Raw genomic sequence first — 24,373 nt, forward strand, 5'->3', positions numbered from 1 at the left:
TCTTACCGGTCCCGCTGGCACCCGACGCTGGAGAGGGAGATCGGCGGACGATGATCGGGGGACCAGGTAAGTATGGATGTACAAAATCTCGGGCTTAACCATCCTTGCAGTTTTTTTTTGCCCGAGCGAAGGTCGGGCTTAACTGCAAGGAGGTTAATAAAACATTACAGCATGTTTACAAACATGAATGCTCTCTTTAGCATGCAACTAAAAGAGACATGTTATCCTCGACGCATTTCATGGATTGCGACCACTTCTTCAGGAGGAGAGAATAGAACTGAACCATGAAAGTTCCCTTAGTTGGACAGCTGGAGGGTAGCAGGGGACAATATGAGGAATAGGACCATAATTAAACTGCAAATCCACCTAATTTCTATATAGATTATCATGCGCATCCAAACTTACCTTGTTTGTACAGTGCCTTTCCCACTATAGTTGTAACCAAAACACTTTCTATTCTAAAATACAAAAAATTACCGGCGCCCACAGGCCAAGATGTCCGAACTTCTAACTGCCACCTTTTTTCGTGGATTGCTCCCACTTCAGGAGGAGAGAACTGACTGAGATAAAAACAAACAATACATGACCCATTGTGAATACATCACTACAACATTAAATGGTAAATTTACATCATTTATTAATTTATTAGTTAAATAACTTACACTGAACCATGAAGCCAAGGTTCCCTTGTTGGACAGCTGGAGGGCGGGGAGGCTAGCCGCCGACAATATGAGGAAAAATACTATAATTAAACTGCAAATCCACCTCCGGGGTAGTTAGAAAATGTATATACATCTCTGCATATTTAAATTAACGAATTGCATGTAAATATCTACCATACGTGTGAGTATAGACAAAAAGTGATACAGAGAGCACCATCTCAGATGATGTGTGCCCTATCAATAAATTCACAGTTACTAACAAAGTGTATACATTTAAAGGTGCAATGTAACCCTGTGGTTTAGTTAAATTCCATTTGGGTGGAGCCTAATAGACTTCACATATATGTGAAAAACTCATGTTTATAATCCATTAAAAACCTGTGAATAAATATCTTGAATTCAATAAAATTAATGTGCACATCCAAAAACACTCAGAAAGCTTAAAAGATATATCATTTTTGTATCTATTTTGAAAAAATTGTATATTCAAAATCTATAGTAATAGCAATTGATACATAGACAAATTTGTTGCGTTTACCTATACACATAATCAAGGCAAGACAAAATCATTATCAGTGAACCTTATTTTCATATAAATTATCATGCACATCCAAACTCGCCTTTGTTTGTACAGTGCCTGCATTAAATAAAATATAATGACAGATGCATCTCCAAGAATAGCAATTATATCCAATATAACCATATGCGCACATAAGCTTACCTTTTCCACTATAGTTGAAACTAAAACCACTTTCAATTCCAATATACAAAAAATGACCGACGTCCATGCGCTGAGATGTCTTAATTTCCAAATGCCACGATTTATGTTCCTCTGTTCATCTTTATATGTGACTAATGACGGGCGTTCCACGTGGTGTAGGCACTTGCATGAGGGCAGTTGAAGTAAACGCAATTTCCGTATCCGTTGCAGAGTCGCATGCTCCATGGAAAATATGGCGCAATTGATGCAAAGCCACATGCGCGATATTGGATAAGGGAAAAAGGACAAGCTCTTGGATACTGCCTCTCCAAACGCACCTAACCTTAAAAGATATTGTAGTACAAACTGTAGAGACAACCCTGAAGGGTGATCACCAGAGGGGCAATCTATCAATATATAGATGGGCCTCATCACCCGCCTCAGCCCTCACGGGTAGAGGGGAATCATGGTACAATATATAGGTGCACAATAAATTGCTTCCATTTTTATTTGAACCCAAACAATGTAAGCGATTCTAACTTTTAATAACACTTAGCATATAAATGATTATAAATAAGGCAATAAGCAAAAAAAAAAAATATTTTGTCTTTTTTCTCCCTATTTTTCTCTGGGGTGTCATAATAGTTGAAAATAATCCTTTTCATTTTTTTTTACATTTTTACAGAAAAGATTTGAAGCTTAAACATTTCATTCAAGCCAGGAGATTTGGTGGCACACAATTCAAAAATCCACTTAGTTTCTTTTTGTAAAATTTTCCTATCAACATCGTCACCTCTTGGATCTATGTATACCTTTTCCAGTGCAATGAATCTCATTTCTTCTAAATTAAATTTATGATCAACGCCCATGTGGAAACTCTAAGGGGTTACAATTTTTCCAGTTCTCATATTATAAAGATGCTCGCAGATCCTTTGCGGAAACATCTTTTTGTCTTGCCGATATAGATTTAGCGGCAGTTACAAAAGGCCTTAACCCCTTATAACCCCTTATAATATAACCCCTTAAGTGTTGCAGTCAACGTAGCCAGTCAATCTTCTTTTCAGTTTAACATGTATTTGTACATTGTCAATGTCCTTATAGATCCAATGACAATAATTGCACTTACCACAAGGAAAAGTACCTGTTTCTTCTGTATTCCCTTTTCTATAGTTACTGCAAAGATGACTCTTAACTAGTTTATCACCAATGGAAGGCAACCTTCTAAAGGTGAATTGGGGGCAAAGAGATAAATATTTGTTAATAAGAGGGTCTGAAGTAAGTAGGGACCAGTGTTTTACACATATCTTTCTTAATTCTTCATGATTGTCGGAAAACCTTGTAATGATATTAATTTTTATATCTATTTGCAGCCCCTGTTTAATGTACAAGGCTGCATAAATTTTGGTGCTATATAAATCCTCCTTTATAATTATATTAGGGAATAGGAGGAGATAAAATTGGTCAGTGTATAGTTGATTTTCCTATGCTTTTCTCATGCATCTTTTTGCTTTTTAGCCCAACTTGGCTAAATGCTAAACACCACATTTGTACTGAAAAAGTCCAGCAAAGAAATTGCTTTTCGGAAACAAATTAAATCCCCTGGTGTTCCTTTCAATTCTTTTAAACTTTTGCTTATTCCTAAGATTTTATTTTTTTTTTACCTTGTGGATTTTTTCTGCCTTATTTTAAGTCTTGCGCAAATTACAGTTGCTGAAAACTACCTTGATTAGTTGAACTCCTTGGAAAGTGTGCACAGTTGATTTCCGGATGCCAGAATTGCATTTCTGTGTAATGACTTGCTTGCCCTGCAGGATGGAAATTAGTTGTCTCAACTTTTTTTTACATTCACTTTAGAAATCAATGCAAAAATACAAACCTGGCAAATAGCTGTATCATAACTCGGCTGAGTGATCTGAATTTGTTTTCTGATGTGTAAAATGTTAAATATGGATTCAGAGATATTTCGTTTTTCACCTCCAAAGCAGAACATGGCATAAAGTTACTGCAGCTTTACATGATAAATAGTTCCTATTAGGTGCAGTAACACAAAGCATCCCATCAGAATCCACCATGTATCTGTCTAGCTCCAGCAGAGTGCATGGCTTGGTTGCTGCACATTAGAATAACGATGTCTTTGAGTTAGCCCACTGTGGCTTTTTCTGACTGCTCCAAACATAATTTCCATTCTTTTGTCTATATCATGTTCTAAACACTGGACCATAGCTGAGACATTTAAACACTCCTTCATCTAAACTGATTTTGTTCTTCTTATTGTCACATAGGGTATAATGTATGAAATGAATGCTGTCAGAGCACTTGCTGTAAAAAAAGAGTGCTGAAATCAGAAACCAAAAATCCAAACTGATTATACTTCTTCCATGCCAACTATATGTAGAGGTTTATTTTATGGCACAATGAAAAATATAAATGCAAGCTTGTTATGTTTTATATATTGGAAAGGTTATATAGTTACTACTATTTGAGTTGTATTATTACTAATCTTAGGATTGGTCAATGCCGAGTATGCACAAGGTTAAAGCTAGACATTCTCTTTGCAATATTTTTAATCAACAAGGCAAACATTGTTACATCCATCAAAATTTGATTAAACAATTCCATTTACAAACATTTCTCTGATGACTTTCTTCTGGTTGCTATAACCAGGGCTTTGGAGTCAGTAGATATATCCTTCGACTCCGACTCCTCTGTAATTACAGGGTTTCTAATTTTATCTTCACACTTTTGCATTCAAACTTCACACATTTGCAACCAAACTTGACAAAAAAATTAGACCCCTTATTATTCATCAATCAATAAATGTATTATAAAATTAAATATAACACAATATTTTTACCATAAAATTTTGCTCAAGAAACAATAATAAAAATATATAAAAATAAACTGATTTGTCAATTATGATTTTTACTTAATATAATTTTAAAATAAATATCTTTATTTCAGGGATTGATTCTATGTTTTAGGATAACAATATTATTCATCTTTTCATCTTCAAAGTTAATAGCTTTATTTTAGTATTGCACTTACCCTTATAGCCAGAGAATGAAGTAATGCAGAATGTCAAAGAGTGGTAGACCATTATCTGAATGGAAATGATGCCTCCCAGGTAGCGATTGTTTTGGGTTGTAATCGTACACCCAATAACCAAAATTATTAACACCTATGAATCTTCCAGTAGAGTGAAAAATTTACCAAGAGGAGGTCTGAGAAATTTAAAGTTGGATGAAGCCCATAAGGAGGAGTTAAGCAAATTAATGTCTGAAGATTCCAAAATAAGCCTCAGAGAAATGAAGGATTATCAGAGAAGTTTGTAAATAATGTATCTATTTCAACAATTATTGATTCATTCCTGCAGGGAGCAATGATTCCCAGTCTCTTCAAGAAAGACTTAGCTATGCTAACAAAATCCTTGATCTCATTGCAAAAGAAGATGGAAAAAAAACATCTACTTTCTTGATGAAGTAGGTTTTAACATCTCAATGAGAACCAAAAGGGGAAGATTTCTTATTGGGCAAAGGGCGGTGCATGTTGTGGCTGGAGTGCATTCCAGAAATTATTCAATTTGTTGTGTGAGGAATAAAAATGGGACCCTCCACTGTAAGGCACAAGCATTTAATCTAGAAGCATTCCTCCATTTTATTAATGAGGTTTTGAATGTTTTTAGTGAAAAGAGTGTTCAGCATGCCATCCTAATTATGGATAATTCCCCCTTTCATTAAAACCAGCCAGGTAAAGAGCTTGGTTGAAAGTAAGGGACACCAACTCCTATTTTTACCACCATACTCTTCGTTTCTTAATCCTGTTGAGAACATGTTCTCTAAATGGATAGGAGTAGTAAGACGAAATAGGTTATTATTATATTCAAAAATTATTATTATTAATTATTATTATTATTATTCAAAAATGTTAAGTTTTTTGCCTACCAACTTAAGAGGTGAAAGCATTAATGATTAATAAATCATTTAATTAATTATTACATATTTTTATTTATTGTTTCTTGAGAAAAAACTTTTATGGTAAAAATATTGTGCTATATTTAATTTTATAATACATTTATTGATTTAAAATAATTAGGGTGTCTACATTTTTTTGTGAACTTTGAACATGTGTGAGGATAAAATGAGAAACCCTGTAAAATGCTAATGTATTTTCCACGTTTAATCAAGGAAGGCAGCATACACGCCATTTAACCACAGAACTACTGGCTAGGAAGCTGACGCTCTACTGTATTGGCCAGTTTCAACAAAAGACAAAAAATGAAAACAATAAGGTTTTATTTATTGTTTACATCAAGTGGCTATAAAGTAGTAGCTTAGCATGCAAAAATTAGGAACCACATTCTTTGTTAGTTTTAAAACAATAACAAAGATTAACTACATGAACAAAAAATGAATTAAGCTGGAAAACCTAAAACAGTTTATATATTAAACTTGGAATATACGTGTAGAGTAGAATAGCTGTTATATGCAATCCAAAACTAACTCAATGTAGTGTTGTTCTAAAAAACAGCATTTCTTCTGCCAGATCCTCTTTCATAGAAGCTCTTAAATCTGACTTGATTATTTTTAGAGCTGAAAATAGTTTTTCAACACTGACTTGGGTGGGTGGCATTGCTGTTACGGTTCTAGCCACATCACTAATATTCTCGGAATAAACAAGGATGGCTTCTTCTACATTCAGTTTCGATGAGCAATCATACTTTTCTACCTATTTTAATTCTTTAAAAAAGTCTGCTGGAATCTCTTTATTTGGAGATTTTCTGGACGTGTATCTTTTACGACCTGGCTTTACTGTTGAAAGTTCCATTTTGTCCAAGTAGGAATCATTCTAATTCTTCATTTGAAGAGAATGATCCTGAAGTCACCAGTGCTTATAGCTTCATCCAGTGGTGGTGTTTCAGGTAGTAATCCCTTCATGCGAACTGCTACATCATGGAGGGCCTTTTTTGCAGTATCATTCTGGTCATCGCTCAACACAAAGCTCATTGGATCAACATAATTAGCAGCTAACAAGATTTGATTATCCAATAAAAGATTCTTTTCTATTGAAAAGATTCTATTCTTTGATTTAAATACAAACATACACATAGTCCTTCACTATTGCAAACATACATACAACACGGCATTATACACACAAATAAGCTATAGCCCTGCACTAAACTTAGGCATCCATAAACATGCACACAGCTTCCATCATAGTACACACAAGCAGCCATGCAGTTTTAAAATAAACATGAACACTTCGAGTTGAATCCAAAAAGCTGTTCTTCCAAGTTCTTCTTGGCTCTTTTAGCAGAGGAAGTTGAGCAGAGCTGCTACCTTTATCTTTGATTACTGATCTTCTGCCAGGCAGTGGGAGGTTCCAGGGCCAGGGGGCCACTTAACCTACTTCCTAGTATTAGGTGGTGTGCAAAATGATGTTAATGTTAAATCCTGGATGGGAGCATATATGGAGAGTGCAGACAGGACACCTGAACACACATCAGGCCATAGCACTCACCTACACCTATATCATTACACTTGTTTACACTCAAATGAACTTGTTAAACACATTTTATCTGAAATAAAATGAAAACACTTTTTGTAATGTACGTAATCCAGATTACAATAATGTGATTGTAAGGTTGTATAAAAGCTCAGCTGAACTTCACACTAGTAAAAATACAACTGTCCACTGGGCTTTATTCTTACATCAGAGAAGTACCTAATTATGACTATTGTTTGTGAAATAGAACATTTGAACTTGCTGTATTTTTACATATTTTTTTTATTATAATTTAAATTTATCAGTCACAGTCGGCACATTTTTATTGACTCCGACTTCAGATACCCAAAATTGTCTGACTCAAACTCCACAACCCTGGCTTTAACCATGTATCAAAGTCAAAACCAACATTTTTCATGTATGCCTAGGATAAGACATGAGAAAACACATTATTTAGTCTTGCAGATGTGATAATAAATCAGAAACAAAAACAACTGAAGGATTTTTTAGGCTGGATTAACAGTGTTGCATTGTGGTAATTCATTGGGCCTGATTCATTAAAGCTCTCCAAGGCTGAAGAGGATACACTTTCATCAGTAAAGCTGGGTGATCCATCAAACCTGGAATGGATGTCTTATATAGTTTGCAATTTGCTATCAAATGTTTTGAATCCTGGGTCAGATCCATTCCGGGTTTGCTGGATTACCCAGCTTCACTGATGAAAGTGTATCCTCTCCAGCCTTAGAAAGCTTTAATAAATCAGGCACATTGTGTTAAGGCAGCTCATTTGTTTAAATAGGCATGTTAACGAACTAAAAAATGTGCAGACACTGTTTTTTTTTTTTTTTTTTGCACACTGCAGCACTAATGCATCTCTAATTGCACAAATGACATTTGGTTTTTATTTGGTTTCTATGAGCTTTCAAAAGTATTTACCTTGGTATTCTATTTTTACATCAGGCTTCCAGAGATGCAATCCATTCAAGAGTTTAGATTCTTTTTGCGTTAAGTCGAAACAATAATTTTTTTCAATAATATTACCAAAATCACCCACTAATATTTTTTTCTATTTGCAGATAAAAAAAAATAAATTGGACAGGAAATTATATTTACCTATGTGTGAGAGACTATGTTGGGTGCTAGTCATCCTATACCAGGAGTATTATATTTATAAAGAATTAAAGTTTACTCCAGTCATTTTTTTTTTTTTTTAAACCAATTTTATTAGTTTGGTCATTTTACAAAAACAAACAACAGGGGGGTCAGAACATAATGAAAAAGAAGGGGGGGGGTACACTTGAAGCTTGACATTCTTAAAGGTAGCATACCATCAGTCATGAAGTCCAATAATATTAGAGTTATTAGCCATTTGCAGTTGCGGTAGTTGTGATATTTGTAATGTACCACGTAGAGTATTGGAACTCATTGAGGATCGAGGAGCACTCAGAGCTTGTAAATGTATACAACATAAATTTGTACCATTGTTGCCAGAAACAGGTTATACAGTCATCGCCCTGAAGTTGAGCGTCCAACATCTCTGTATGAAATAAAGTTTTCAAGGAAGTGATGACTTGGTCCAATGTGGGAGGTGGAGGCTGAATCCAGTTGCGCATAATCACTCTTCTGGCTGCCAACAAACAGACATTAGTCCAACGTTGTAAGGAACGGGGCAAACCGTCTTGGTTCGCATTTTCCCATGAACCAACAGTCATTTTAATGTGGTAAACATTAGTAGTAAAAATAAAGTTTTCTGGATAACAAACCTCTAAAATTGTAAATTACAATTAATTACAAAGCATTCCAATGCAGTAATTAATTAATTACAAAGGCCAGTTCAGAAGCAGAATTAAAAAGAACATGCTTGCATCAAATTGGTGTGGCAAAGGATACTTAAATGAGAAATATTAACTGGAACCACTTATTTTCTGTTTTTACAGTCAGGTCTGCAAGCTTTTAGTTTTCCTTCTCTTGTACAAAGTTAGCAATTCAGCCACTTACAATGTAGTTTGGTGTGGGCTTTGAAGCAAAGCTGGGTAGGTATCTGTGAGGTACTGCATTGGAATGCTTGTAACAAACTTTGGTGGGCTGTATTGCAAATATTTCTGAATAGCACCTCAATGCACTTTGCTGGCCAACCTGCAATGCATCACACTGCACCGTACAATACACATGTAAAAACAAAAGTACACACACTTCTTCTTTTTTTTTTTTTTCTTTTCTTTTTGTGCCACCATGGGGTAGGCATTTAAATGATTGCTGGCCGAAGCATAAATTGATATTGGGGAAAGGATTACCTGTAAATGCTGCTTTTTAGGTGTATTAGGCAGCCCATGCAGCAACGTAGATGTGAAGACAGCCTATAGCAATACATCAACTCAGGTCACTCAGATCCTATTTTTTCATTTAGGAAACCCTGTTGTTGCCTGCATTACTTCAATAAGATGCATTTTACAAGGGATAGGGTAATGGCACAATTCTTTTTTGCACCTTTTAAGCTTGATTTAAAGCGGAAGTAAACTGAACTAAAAGAAACACTCACTCCCCTTTACCTTCACAGATATGTTGAGCCATCTGGGGGTTTTCTGGATCGGGCCCGGCCTCGTCCTGGTATCGTCTTTCTTCCTGGTGTGAGGGAAGTACCAGGCACCACCATTTTCCTCCTTCATACATCACCCCATCTCGCACTGCGCAGGCGCAAGATTGGATGATGTAGATGGGGTAAAAAGAATGCCGATATTGCTGTGTATGATTGGGCATGCGTAGAAGGAGCAGCCAGAAGTCTCCCGGGATGCATGACGTATGTACCCTGGGAGTCTCTGCACTTCCATTCAGTTTTGATCGCTGTGGCGGGCACTGCGCGAGATTGGGTGGCGTAGATGGGGAAAAAGGGTTCCAATTGAGCATGCGCAGAAGGAGAAGCCAGAAGTCATGCATGACCATGTAAGAGTTATCTACACTTTTATGTAAGGTAAAACATTTTGGTTTAGGTCCACTTTAATTTGTGAATAATGCAAGTGCCATTTTTCTCATAACAAAAAGAATGTAAAGTGATGCCAAGTCTCTTCATAGTTGATAGTATATTTCTTCTGCTTCTTAAGTGAACACAGCTCAGAAATATATTTTCTCAGCAGCCAACCAAGAATATTACAAAGATGTAAGAGATAATGTAGCCTGAGACAAGAATTTGTCAGTTCAGCATTTCTAGTGCTTTGCTTGAAGCATTATCTCAGAACTTTACCTGAGAATATTTCCCCTCTAATATTCAGTTTCTCTGTAAATGTTTTTGTATGTTAGCAGAGTTGGATTTACCAGCCTGATAAAGAAATATTAAAATGGAAGCTTTTACATTTTTAAGAGGAGTTAAAAGGACATATCCAGTTTTGGGGAAGGTCTCTTTAAAAGCTAAACTCCAGAAATAAAAACTTTTATTGATATACTCCCCAATAGCTACAAATAAATTGACTTTGAGTGTGCTAATTGCTTTTGTAAACTAAGTCCACAGAACTATAAGAGGGACCTCATTGCTAGTACAGGCTGCATGTGGAAAACTACACTACAGGGGTAGATACCAGACCAATCAATCTACACAAGGAGAGACATCCGTAAGGGTGGGTCTGCATACAGAAAACTCCTGCACCAAAGCAAATCTTTATACTGGGTTAACCCACAGAAATACAAAGCACACTGCCATTAAAATACAGTTAGTTATTCCAAATATTTGTGAATTAACATCTGATCTTAAAATGACTTAAAGGTGTGCCTTAGTCATGTAAATGACGGACTGTCTTAGGTTACTAGTGACATTTGAAACATTTTTGGGTTTGCTTTTTAAAAAAGGAAATGTGAGGCTGCACGACTTGTTTTGAAAGATGGTGCTTTGTGGTACAAGTTGTCCTGTCAGGAGGAGCCCTACAGGACCTAATAATTCTGCAAGTTTATTGCCCTCTAGACTATAGGAATATTAGCGGCTTGCAATTCAGGAAGGGGACAGTAGCTGCTAAAACTAGATTTTATTTAGCTAATTGGAGTTCCACTTTAAACTTAAAACCCAAGTGCTGGTAGGCGTAGATAGCTAACCATTCATAGCAATCATCCAAAAAGTATAGGAAAAAATACAAATATATGACGCATTCTTGGCTTTTGATGTCCTAAGCATTGTATACTGTACTGTATCTACCTCTGTGTTTTACATATTGCCTGTTAAGATGCTGACTTTGATTTATATTATTTTATTGATCAGCTTTATTGTATAATAAATTATATAAGTTCTTTTAGTGCAGTACTTAACCTTTTGTAAAGAATATAGTTTATTATCTATGATTAAAACATTCTGTAATGCCTACTTTTTTTGTTTCCACCAATTGCTACTGTCTTGTATTCTAACATTTCATTGTTGCTCCCTGAGATTGTGTTTGAGGCTGGGACAGAATGCCATAAATCTCTGCTGACCGTTACATTTATCTTGAGTTCTAAAGTGATAGACTGATGAAAGTGGCTGCTCCAGGCAGCAGATAGACTCGCACACTTTAAATCTAAAGCAACTTTTTTACATACTGTATCTAGCTGTACGGAAACTAAACCTGCAGACCTGATTATAGGGAGCTTCAGGCTATGATTCACCTTCATCCAACGTGGTTTGTCATTGAATGCAATACATACTTGCCAACTACCTTTTGCAAACTTTTTAGAGTGTTTTATCAGTATCTGCAAATTACTGCATTGGTATATACCACAAAAAATTATCTTTAAGTCATATCCTAAAATTTCTAATGTATCATTGTTTTAATATTTCCCTTTTGGCAAATGCAGTGATCTCTTGTTTATCCATATATCAATTGCAGTGGGCATTCTGGATGAATAAATCTTGACAAGGTTTTGCACATGGTTCTTCTGATTATACTTTTATAGCTTTCCATGCATCCCTGTTGCCCAAAGGTCTAGTCTCTCTGTTGGCCTCTCTGTGTGAAAGCAATGTCTCATGCTCCCTGAACCACTCATAACAATCATGGTATTATTATTATGGAATATATCTGTGCCATAACGGAAGAAAAGATCCAATTATAGATAAAACCTGTTCATTCAGTATTTTCAGGTAGTCGGTTGACCTTACTTTTGGGCACATAATGTTGCTGAACCTAGACCTGATCAACTGAAGCAAGCCCAGATCATATATTACCACCCCATAGGTGAGGGTTTCTTTGGGGCCAGGCAACTTAGTTTAAACTGTTTTTCCAAACTGTTTAAATGGGATTACCAAGATATTTTATTTCTACTGCTGTGATAGTAATATCTGCATTATAGTTATAATATATTTACACTATATTTGTTTTTGCTCATTTACCTAGAACTTAAGAAATACATTGCTACAATCCTAACTGAACCATTCCGATTAGGTGCACCTGATCTGATCATGGACCATGGACATTAAACTATTAACATTTAATGAACAAACAGTAAAAGATCTTTAAAAAGCCCATCCCTGACCTCTCCAACTGCATGTAACTAATTAACAAAAAACCCATATAAGGGAAGATTTGGGGTCTTTAAAAGACCCATCAAAAAATTACCATGGCTGATACACAGGTTGTTTCTCTAATTCTGACAGTTACTTCATTACCTGGTTTCACATATGCAGACCATTGTGTAATACCTGAGATTGGACCCAGGGCTGTAACTAATAGACAAGGCAAGTAGTACAATTCTATTATACAGTGCTGTAACTGTTACTGCGTCCTCCATAAGTAAAGTATTAGTGGTAAGACCCAGGGACGGGGGAAATCATTAAAGTGATAGGAGTTTTTTTAACTTCACACCTCTGTTCACCACTAAGTATATTGGGTGAGGGCTGAAGTGGTAAGGGGGGGAATTCTCTCCTGTCAATGACCACCACCATAGGGAATGTGATTCCACTGGACATGAGAATGTTGTGTTGTGTGTGGGAAGGTATAAATGATTCTTTCTACCCTATACCCGATTCCTTCCTGTATTTAAGTAGTTTTTCCTGGTAAGAACCAGAGCTTATGTTAAGATTGGTGTATACCTGGGTATATTCAGTCATTTGAAAATATCACAACAAAAACTTCAAAGCCCAGTTTCATTTGATTTAACTTCTCTCAAAAACACCTGTTGACTGGGTTTATAAGAATATGCTTTCATGGAAAGTTATATGTCAGTGCTTTTACTGCTTGTTCAGAATATATAAATACTTTAGATTGCATAGTCTATACACTGGAAGTCCACATACACAATAAATCACATTTTTAATGCCCTTTTTGTGGAGCTGTTTACCAGTTCTGTTTACAGATTTTACTGTGGTTAGAGTCATGGAAATGTACAGCTAAACCAAAATATTAAAGATGGGATTCTTGTGTATCTTCCAATATCAGTTGGTTCAGTTCTGGAGAAGCAAATGTATAGATGGGGTTCAAGTGATCATTCATGCAAGCCATAATTTGTTAGCTATTTTGTGCACAGGCATTTTATCATGTGAGAACACGGGACTATCTGAATAAAGTATACATTTCAGTGTTTAGGTGTGTTTTTTCTAAACTTCATTTAGACTGCTGTAGTCTTTTTTGCCATTACAAAAATCAATCATTTTTTTACCATTTTTTTATTTGCAGGTAGTAATCAAGAGCAAATCAGGAGAGGTTCTCTACCGCATCTCACCTTGGGCAAAATATGTCGTTCAGGAAGAAAGTAATGTTATCTATGATTGGGTGCATTGGGCACCAGCAAATCCTTACAAAGTAAGAACCTTCCTCAATATTTGACATTTGTAATCTATTTAAGGAGAGAATCGGAGGTAGCATTAAGATTCTTTAGCTGGGCATTAGCAATCTGTAGATGTTGCTGACTTCACTTTTCAGAGGCCAGCAACTATATCTGCTCCCATGATGTATGATGAAGGCTTTTATATGTCCGGGTCATGTTTTGGGGGTAAAGTTTTTATTATGTGTTGGTTGTAATGCAGCCAACCAGAGGCAATACAGACAAATGGTCATTATGTTTACACTTCATCAGTAAAATACCATTGCTCATTGTGTATGGCCAGGTATACCTTTTCAACATGCTAAATAAGTGCCGGCTTCAAGGCTACCGCAAAACAATAAAAAATAGATTCTGTCAGCAGTCAGTGTGGTATTTGCTGCTGCAAAGTGGTACTTGTGATTTGTTTCAATTTGTGTTAACATTTAAAATGATGATTTCTGTCCTGAAAAAGCACCTATATTTCCAAGTACAATAAGTAAAAGCAGGCAACTTAAGCATTCCAGGAGCACTTGGGCTGATATGTAGATCTCTATTCTCTAGTCATTTTTTTATTGAATCCTTATAAGCACGGCAAAAGAGAGAAATTGAGTATTAGATGTATCGTACAGTGAGTGAACAGTAAGTTGGAAGAAGGAACAAAGGGAATCATACGAAACTAAGCCAAACTGAAAAAGTGATGGCTAGATGACTGGGCAGAGCATTTGATCTTTATTAATACCCCCTGCAATAGAAGAGGGTTTATGAAACCAAATATCTAATGGGGATACCTAATCAGCCAGTATGGGCAAGGGGAGTGATGTGTCAAGAATAGATTGAGGTCAAAATATAGACAGCATTCAAAAGTTGGGGCTATTGGGTGAGGAACTTGAACATCTAGAGGTATTTTGCTAATGCATCAACCTTGAGCCTAAGCATCTGGTCTTAAGACAATGTTACCTATTTGTCCTTTATTTAAAAAGTACACGAGGAATGAAAGAAGAGGTTCTGTCTATATATAGTTAAAAACCGTTTATATATAGACAGAACTATATATAGACAGAACTCCATGTCTAGAATGTATATACTCCAGTCCAGTGCCTATTTTTAAGCTAGACTGGATACATGTTCAAATGTAAACAGTTGGATAATTATGTATGAAAACTACTGTGTATCAACACATAATTTAATGTTTTGTGCCAATACAAATCTGGAGCCAGAACCTCCTACTTTCGTTCTGCTTGTAATTTCATATTTACTCCAAAAGGGGTAGCTCACTGAAAACCTATCAGAGGATAACTAACCATCACTCTCCCCTTGCCTTTATTTAGAAAGATTTTATTTCACAAATTTCAGTAAACAGTGCTGCATTTTGTATATACTTATTTTGGAAGGTGTTTGTATTATCTAAATTTGTTTTATTGTAATATATTTTTTTTATTTAGCCTCAACATGAGCATCCACGAAGGCCAAAAAGTGTACGTATATATGAAGCACATGTTGGAATTTCGTCTCATGAAGGAAAAATTGCATCTTACAAACATTTCACCTATAATGTTTTGCCCAAAATAAAGGATCTGGGTAAGTTACATTAATAACTGTCTGTGTGGTTCTTGATTATGTTTTCTCATTTTCTCTTGTGATCAATATGTGTCCCCTTTTGTAAGCAATAAAAGTTCTTTTTTTTTTCATTGTTATTTTTCTGGAAGATGCCCTAAGCACTGAAATACGGCCTTTAAACTCATGGGAAATGAAACTTTCACTTTGTATCTTTTGTGTTCTTGTGGAAACAAAGAGGTACGAAAGCATCATTTCAAAGAACAAACACTTTCTTTGTCTCTTTATCAGAACATTTACCCGAGCAGGCATTGCTATAAACACCATTTTATATTATTATTATTTTAGTTATTGAATCACAAAATTGATTTTACCATATTTTACTTTTTTAAATTGCATACAGTAAAGCTTGTAAATGATCGAATTGATAATAATTACTTACTAATAATTGTTTATTTGAATTACTGCAATGCACCACTTGGTGTCAGAATTCAACAGAAATCTGATCGATCAGTTGCACATAGTGGTACTGTTTGGAACAATCCTTGAAATCTACCAGTCATTGGGACTTCTGTGTACCCGGGTGACGTCTTACAGTACATGTTTTGTTTTTTTGGCTGCTGAACCAATAGGATGTTCAAATTGATGCTTAAGATGGAAATTTTTAAAGAGGGCAAAGTAAAGCACAACAAGTGGAAATTAAGAAATAAGAAAGGATTCTCTAGCCATTAGAATGTTAAGGCATTTCAAATCCTAAAGGTCAAGACAATCATTATTTGTCATAAGCCAGTATAAAAAAGTGACTGCTTAGTTTTTTTGTGAGCACTTTTTTTTGGTTCACCAGTGCTTTAGATATTGACTTTTTATTTCTTTGCTGTAAACATTTTGCTTCTATCAAAATAAATGGATACAAAGTTTTTGAGATAGTGTCTAGAATGTGTATAGGTATTTCTAGCAATGTATTATTTGTATTTTTTTAACCTGAATGTGGAAATAAATCCTATTCCAGAAATGAGGTAACTGCCACCAGATGTCAAACACAAGCATCGGTGTCAGTGACCTCAAAAAAGCATTAGTAACCACAATAATATTTAATTTTATAGTTTCAATCAGCTAAACATATCCTAGATGCATCAATATGGTAAAGAACCATTGCTCTCTGTACAATCATTGGTCCCCCTGCAGAGATTTGACATACCCCATGTCACATCTCGGTGAGAGCAAGAGCTGTGCAATACATTGCAAGCATGAGCCCTGCTGATTGCATCGCTATAGGGGTAGTCTTTACTCATCAAGCTATGGTTGCTTTCTAAAATAAAAATAAAAAAAACTGTAAAAGCTAATTTATACCATGATGCAAACACATGCACATAACACTCATACTTATTGGCATTACTTATTGTATAGTTCCATATTTTTGGCCATTTGGCACCTACTCGCTATGTTTTAGATTGTATTTCAAAAATAGGCATTCACAATTCTCATTTAAACTGATTATTTAAATTCTTGCATAAGACTTGTCCTGTAATATATAAAAAAACTCAATTTATTATTATCTTATGTGTATGTGTGTATATATATATATATATATATATATATATATATATATATATATATATTTATATGTACATTTTACGGAGTGCTGTTCAGTATCATAGTCATGCCACTAACTGACCCTTCGAGGGGTTCACAATTTAATGTCCCTACCTAGGGCCATTGATAAAACTCCATTCTCACATAATATTCTCACACCATACTTTCATATTGTTCACTGTGAACATTGGTAAATCATTAAAACAAGCTTTTCATAAACATTGTAAAGATAAATGCAGTATGTTCACACTTCTCAATGATCAATGAGACAGGATGTTCAGAATTTCAGAGGAGGGAAAAAAAAAAACAGAATTTGTTACTGTGCTCTTATTAACCTGAAGGTTATCCTTTAGTGATTATAATCATTTGCTGTTTGTTTGAAGGGGGATCTCTTTTTCCGACATTAAAGTTTGACTTGAGAAGGATTTGTTCTAACTTCTGTGGATTTATCACTTAACTATTTTCCCTTCAGGTTTCCTTCATTTCATATCAAAGAATGGCAGTTTAACCAAGTGACAAAAAGTGTGTGTGTGTGTGGAGGGGGGCTATATTCTATTTTCTTTTTGTATTGAATTAGGTGTTTTTTCTGCTCAAAGAGATCTACACTAACTTTTATGTCTGTTCTTTTTAAGAGCTTCCTTGAGGGAGTTAAACATGATAAGGAATATGTAAATGATTAAAGATATAAGTTGGAAACGTATTTACGGGGAAAAAAACGTGGTTAAGCATAAGGCACAGTACAAAACAATCAATTACTTCCGCCTGCTTTCATGATCTACCTTGCAAATATCAAAAGTGCAAGTGAAGTTCAGGACATGCAGATGGGCATAGTTAGTATTCAGAAGTCAAACTGCTTTTTTGTATTTGCATTTTTGCTCTTTTTTTCGTCTTATTAAAATAGAAAAATGCTACATTTGTTGGTCTTTTGGACATCTCAAAGTGACCTTTTCTCATCATTTACATGAAGGTCATTAACATTAAAATATTAAGTCAGCTTTAATGTTAGTCTGCTGCCTGAATTTCTTATTACATTCTAATGAAAAAATATGGGTTTGGCATTGGTGTTTTTTTTTTTTTTTGGATTTTTTTTAAACAATTTGAAATCTTCTATTAAAATATGTTGCAGGGGGTGTTGGCTATCAGCACTTCCTCCTGCACAACCATGCAGGTTTTAGTTCAAAGATTTGGCATCAGACAATTTCAGAACAGGTGATGTATTTATCTGCCTTATCGCTGCCTATCTGTCAAAACTCAGCAAACCCTCCTCTATTGTTACACTGTCCAGTTCATATTGATGATCACATGCTCATCGTGTGAATTTTGTGCTGTACAGTGACGAACAAGGGTATTCTGACTGATCTGCAGCACAACGTCACCTTTTCCCATTGCCACATGGTCTCATTCTGAAGTTTACGTGCTCATTGTAAGTGCATTTATTGGCTTACAGAGGTCTGCATGGGCATTCAAACTGCTCAGTAGCTATGTAGAATTTTATGTTCTAGGTAGGTGCTAACCCCAGGATGTCAAGAACACCTAACAGGACCTGCCTTTTTGAAGATGCCTGCACCCAGTTGTCTATACTTCACAATTTGGATTATGTCAGATTCTCTTAGATCTCTACGCTTGTCGATTTTTCCTGCTTCTAACATATTTCATGAACTGACTATTTAGTTACTGCCTAATCTATTCCACCCCTAATCAGGCACAATGTAACAAGATAATCAATATTATTCTATTCACCTGTGATGAATTTCAATGTGTGGCTGAATAGTGTATATATCTAAATGTTCAATAAATGATTTGATAAATGTTTTATTTCATACAGGCTATAACTGCATACAAATGATGGCTATCATGGAACACGCATACTATGCAAGTTTTGGTTACCAAATCACCAGTTTCTTTGCTGCATCAAGGTAAAAATCTTTTTACTTTAAAATTGTTCATTAAAAATGCATTTTAGCTCAAACAAACAATTGGTTACTTTTCCTGACCTGTCAATTGCATCATTGATTGATTTTAAATATGCATTTACAAAATTTAACAAACTGCAGAAAAATGCAAATCTTTGTTTCTATATCATGTTTTTATTGTTATAGTCGCTATGGAACACCAGATGAATTAAAAGAACTGATAGATGTTGCTCACTCTATGGGAATTTTGGTGCTGCTGGATGTAGTACATAGCCATGCATCAAAGAACAGTGAAGATGGACTCAACCAGTTTGATGGTACAAATTCTTGCTTTTTCCATGATGGACCAAGGGGCAACCATGATCTCTGGGACAGCAGGTTATTTGACTATTCTAAGTACGTTTTTTACTTAATTTTTTTTATAAATATGTGAAGTAATTTGTAATTTTAATGTGCATTTAACGATAGCTTGCATTTTTTTTTCTCTTTCTTGCATTAGGACATATTCAAACCTCTGTTTTTCCAGCCTTGTAAAAAAAAGTTTAAATGAAAGTGTTTGTTTTTGTGCATGCTTTTGCAGATTTTAGACTCCTACAAGCCTTTGTTCAGAAGCTTCATGTAGCTTCCTGTGTCGTTTGGCCATCCAAACGTCTCCATAAACTTGCAAATGCCTATAAAAGGGTGGTACAGGCTTTTGAAAACACAAGCTTTTTTTTTTTTTGTTTTTTTTTTTGCCAATGCAATCCTGAATGCCTAGCTGTGCAGAGTAGGCTTCCAAGATCATTTTAACAGCCACATTTTTCAGAAGCAGACCTGAAGGTATCCTTACTGAATCTCAGCATTATTAGTTTTAATTAGGAAGCTTATAAAAACGGGTAAGTCTCCAGAGCTTGAGCATTCTGATCAAGTAATCGCTGCAGTGTTAAAGGAAAATAAGTGCCTTAGCAGCCTCCGTAGTCTTTAGCATTTCTTGTAGGACTTGTTAAAGCAGACCTAAACGCAAATTTTTTTTCCTTTACATAAAAGGGTAGACAACTCTTTTTGATTTTTAAAAATTTGATTTAGAAAAAAAAGGGTGCAGCACCTCCCCTTTTTGTCTTGATTGCCACAACAAGACTTAATGGAAGTGCAGAGCCTCCCGGGCTGCCTACGTCACTCATCCATTTTGCAAATATAATCTAATATAATTGTGGATAATCTTATAAACCCCTTCTGAAGAAGCTGAATGGTGAAATGTGTTAAGATATGCTATACTAAAGTTTCAAAAAAAGTATTTATTGTAATAATGAACATTGTTAAAGTGGTGTTTTTTTTATTAGGAATGTTTAAATAAATGATGGAAATTATGAATGTTATCTTTATGCTGTATAATTTAATGGATGAAAAAAAAAATGCAGGTCACACGCATGCACAGTGAGATTTTTTTTCCCCATCTATGTCACCTAATCCCGTGCCTGCACAGTGCGAGATCAGGTGACGTACGAAGAAGAACCTGGAAGAAGACTAAATAAGATGGTGGGGCCTGGAGCTCCCGCAGCGCTGTGCCAAAGATGGATACTGGCACAACGTGGGACCTGATCGAAGAAACCACCTGATGAATTGATGGATCTGCAGAGGGGGTGTGTTTTTTTGTTTTTTTTACTTTAGTTCCGCTTTAAGAAAAAGCACTCTCTGTGAACAGGTCCCAAATGTTCATCCTATGGAGAAAAAACTGATCAGGGATTCCACACCTGCTTTGTAAGCACTGCATCCCCCAGGCTGTATATAGCTACCTCTTTAAATGTTTGGAAAAAATTGATATGGTAAAGTAGTCTTGAATTGAAGCACAACACTCCAATATGGAAGACTCCAAAATGTGGAAAGCTCTGGAAACAGAAGGCTAAAACAAGTCATACAGTAAAAACTTGGAAATTTGAACAGATTGTTTAGGTAAATCTTAAGCCGAAGTGCTTGCTGGTAACTTATTTATCTGCCTGATGAACTTCTGTATATATCTATATCTACTAAATATCTGTAGTTTATGGCAGACATTTAGTATTAAAAGAACCAGAGACATGACTGCAAATAAAACATTTTCTTCTTTTTATTTCTTAAGATTGAGATTACAACTGTTGTGCTCTTCCAGAGTCATCATTTCATTCCCACGAGGGTAATACTAAAAATTTTTGCTGACACATCTTGCGTGGATGTGGTCCACCGTTTATTGTTGGGGAGCAAGTCCAAAGTAATGATATGAAGCTGAATTTAGAGTAGGAGAACGCATGTCAACAGATAAATGACCCTGAGATGTAACAAAGGATGTAAAAAAAAGTAAATACACTATTTAAAAAAACTTTGTTTCAAATTTAATAAACAGAGTTTTAGTAAACTAGCTTTAGTTTGGAATTAGATCTACTTCTAAACTGCCTAATAAGCCCTTTGCTCTGCCTGACTTCGGATAACCTCTTTTTTAAGCATGGCCTGCTGATTTTCCCCATATTTCCATGATTCCATATTTGTCAGAAGCAATCTGTTCATCGCGCACAAGTTGTCAACGTTTGTTTTGTTCAGCTATAAGTGATGCAGTTTTTATATTCATTTATTTTTTTACCACTTAGTATCTGCATGTAAGTCAAGCAGAGCACACATAATGAGATTACTTCCTAAGTACATTACGGGGAAGATGCTCATCTCGTATGGCGCTTAGATTCTGTCTGGAAATATTTAAGATCTCTAAATCTTTTAAGGTGTTCCTTGCTAAATGACTGTGAGATGACAAATAGCCCGCTGGTATATGATGCAGCTGTTTTGTAGCAAGGAATAAACAGTCTGCAGTATACTTTTGACAGTGATAACAACCATGCTCTTTTCTTTTTTCTTTTTTTTTTTAGTGTATTTGTAGATGAAATAAAGAAGCATATATGTGTGACATTTCTGGAAAACAATAAAGTCATTTTAAAAAATGAGTTGTAATTTACAAGTTATTGAAATATGCAGTTTAGACAGTCTTCACTCTTTAGTGTAGCTGAAAGAAACACAGTATTTGCCGTTGCCGACCACCTTCTGAAAATGCTGGTTTGCTGGTTGCCAGCCTCTGGTTTCAGTGCTTTGAATTGCCAATTCAAAACACAGAAAATATTGTGCATTAAGACATGCTGTATACTTTTTCCCAGGTCATTACTTTATAAAATATTGCGGCCAGATTGATTGGTCACTAACTTTAAAGCTGCGTACACACTTCCAATTTTTATCGTTGGAAATGAACGACGAACGAACGACGAACGATCGATTGGTCAAAAATCGTTCGTAAAAAAAGTAACCAACGACGCCGACGAACGAGAATAGTCGCTGGAAATGAACGACCAGACCGGCGGATCAGATTGGACGACGATCGTTTACCATCTATCGTGTGTACGGTCGTTCATTGATCGTCCATGTTCTGAGCATGCGTGATGAACGAACGTTCGCTCACTTCCTGTCGTGCACGTCACTTCCTGTATCGTTCAAACGATCGCATCTATTGTGTGTACAATATCTGCGAACGATCGTGTCGTTATCTGCATGTACAGGATCGGTGCTATACGATCGTTCGCAGATATCGTGCAGGATCGTTCGTCGTTCGTTTACCAACGATAATTATTGGAAGTGTGTACGTAGCTTTAAAGTGGAGCTTTAGTTCTGCTTTAAGAATTTGTTGGGAAATTTTGTGTTGTAAATGTTCCCATCCAAAACATACCCTAATTTCATATTTTTATATTCATGGACAAATTTCAGTGTTCTCCAGACTTTTTATATTTAAGTTGGTTTTCTTTGTCTTACATGATATAACTGTGTTAGGCCCTTGTATGTTTGAGTGGAAAATTATTAACTTTTCTGCTATGTATTGTCAAGAAGACGAGAACATTCTTCTCTCTCCTTTGTTGTAGGAGATGACATAATGAAATAAAATATTAAAAATCCGTATTTATATTGCCAACATATTACGTAGCTCTGTACACAAAACGAACTAAACTCAAAACTGTCAAAAAAAAAAAAATACTCTTAACCTTTAATCCCGCAGGGCAGTCTGATCCATCTTGGGGTGGCTTGCATTTGTTCCCACGTCGTCCCGGAGTCAGCGCTCCGAGCGCCACCATCTTTTCCTTTTCTACCTGGTGCTATGTCACCCGACCCAGGAGCGATATCGGGTGACGTAGAATAATAAAAAAAATTGACGATCTCACTGCGCATGCGTGAGATCTGCAAATTTTTCTATTTGCGCGAAAAGGCTCCATGATGCTCGGGCATGAGCAGAAGGGAACACCCAAGAGCCTCCCAGGATACCTGACGTAAGAGGCTCCCATTCACTCTAGATCACAAATTAGGGGGCGGTGCATGCCTTTTAAAAAGAAGAGTGTTGCACCTAAAAAAAAAAAAAAATCTTTACATAAGAAGGGTAAAAAAATTTCTGATTTTAGGTACGCTTTAAATAGGGGTTGCAAATGGCAGACAGAAATAGTGACACGGGAGGAGGAGAGGACCCTGCCCAGAAGAGCTTACAATCTAAGCAGTGGGGGAAGTAGCACTCAACAGGAGGGGGATAACATTAAATTACAAAATGCCTTTGTTGCAAGTTTGTAGTAAGTATTTTTTACTGATACAATACTAAGGGCTCCTTTAGAAAAATAATTCTTTCTGTAACTTAGTGATTGATCAAGGGGGAATTTTCTGTTATCGGCATAGAGTGAAAAGGAAATCACCTACTGTATGAAACGTAGTCAAAGCAGCTATGCACATAGCACATCAAATATACATTTGATTTATTATGACAGCTGTACAAAATGATTATTCATACCTTTTTATTGGAATCGTTTACTTGTTTTTTCTCTCTCTAAAATTCTAGTTGCTCTTTATCTATGGCAGAGCACATTGAGTCCCCTGTGCCATTCACCCTCTTATCTCTTTTATCCAATTCCATATTGGCAAGTCAGATACAACACAGAAATTGCTTATAGATTTTTAGCATAGCTGCATAATGTCTTCAGTGATTGGTAATTCGTTTTAGAAAATCCTAGTTATGTTTTCTTATTAGTCCTCTGATTTACAACATATTAATATGTGATGGCTTTATAGTGGATAGCCTACTGATCTATCATCTAAATTCTATGGCACTGAGATCATTTATAATGTGCTAAAATATTGATTGGGCCTTTCCTTTCTACCCCCCCCCCCCTTCATTCTCTTTCTGCTCATTGTAATTCTACAAGGCAGAAGATTTTTGCTACAGCAGATAGTTGTTGATTTCCAACAGTTTTTTTTTTTTGTATTGTAATTCAGAGAAGTTTTGTATGTATAGAAGCATCTCAGATATAGTGCATGCAAAACTTTATTACCCCTTCTCAATCATGGATCTTACACATGTAATAGTATAGGTCATAGTATAATTTAACTCCCATATATGATTTATTTTGCATGCTTTTTTAATTTAATTTCCCAATGAAGTCTATGTTTTGCAGTCTTTTGGGTTGCAGTTAGAATTTATTATTCCTGTACCAGATGCAACCGATTTATTCATGGAAGCAATAATTAACATGAGGGAACCCTCGGAAAAAATTTACAGGCCCTTTAGAAAACCCGTACAGATAGCCAGAAAGATCATTGCTGTCACTTAAACTGACCTGAGAGGCACAAATTGCTCATTGCTCAATGAACACCTAGCAACCTAAAGAGGAACCCTGGTT

General features: G+C 35.7%; 1 protein-coding gene across 1 annotated transcript in view; it reads left to right on the forward strand.

Moving 5' to 3' along the window:
- Window positions 1-24,373, forward strand: part of GBE1 (1,4-alpha-glucan branching enzyme 1) — a 98,489-nt gene that overhangs the window by 36,337 nt on the left and 37,779 nt on the right. The window contains exons 5-8 of the mRNA XM_072431969.1: window positions 13,488-13,613; window positions 15,057-15,192; window positions 18,587-18,677; window positions 18,861-19,070. Of these exons, the coding sequence (XP_072288070.1) occupies window positions 13,488-13,613; window positions 15,057-15,192; window positions 18,587-18,677; window positions 18,861-19,070 (563 nt within the window). The remainder of the gene's footprint in view (window positions 1-13,487; window positions 13,614-15,056; window positions 15,193-18,586; window positions 18,678-18,860; window positions 19,071-24,373) is intronic.

This window comes from Pyxicephalus adspersus, chromosome 1, assembly GCF_032062135.1.
Source record: "Pyxicephalus adspersus chromosome 1, UCB_Pads_2.0, whole genome shotgun sequence".
NCBI lineage: Eukaryota > Metazoa > Chordata > Amphibia > Anura > Pyxicephalidae > Pyxicephalus > Pyxicephalus adspersus.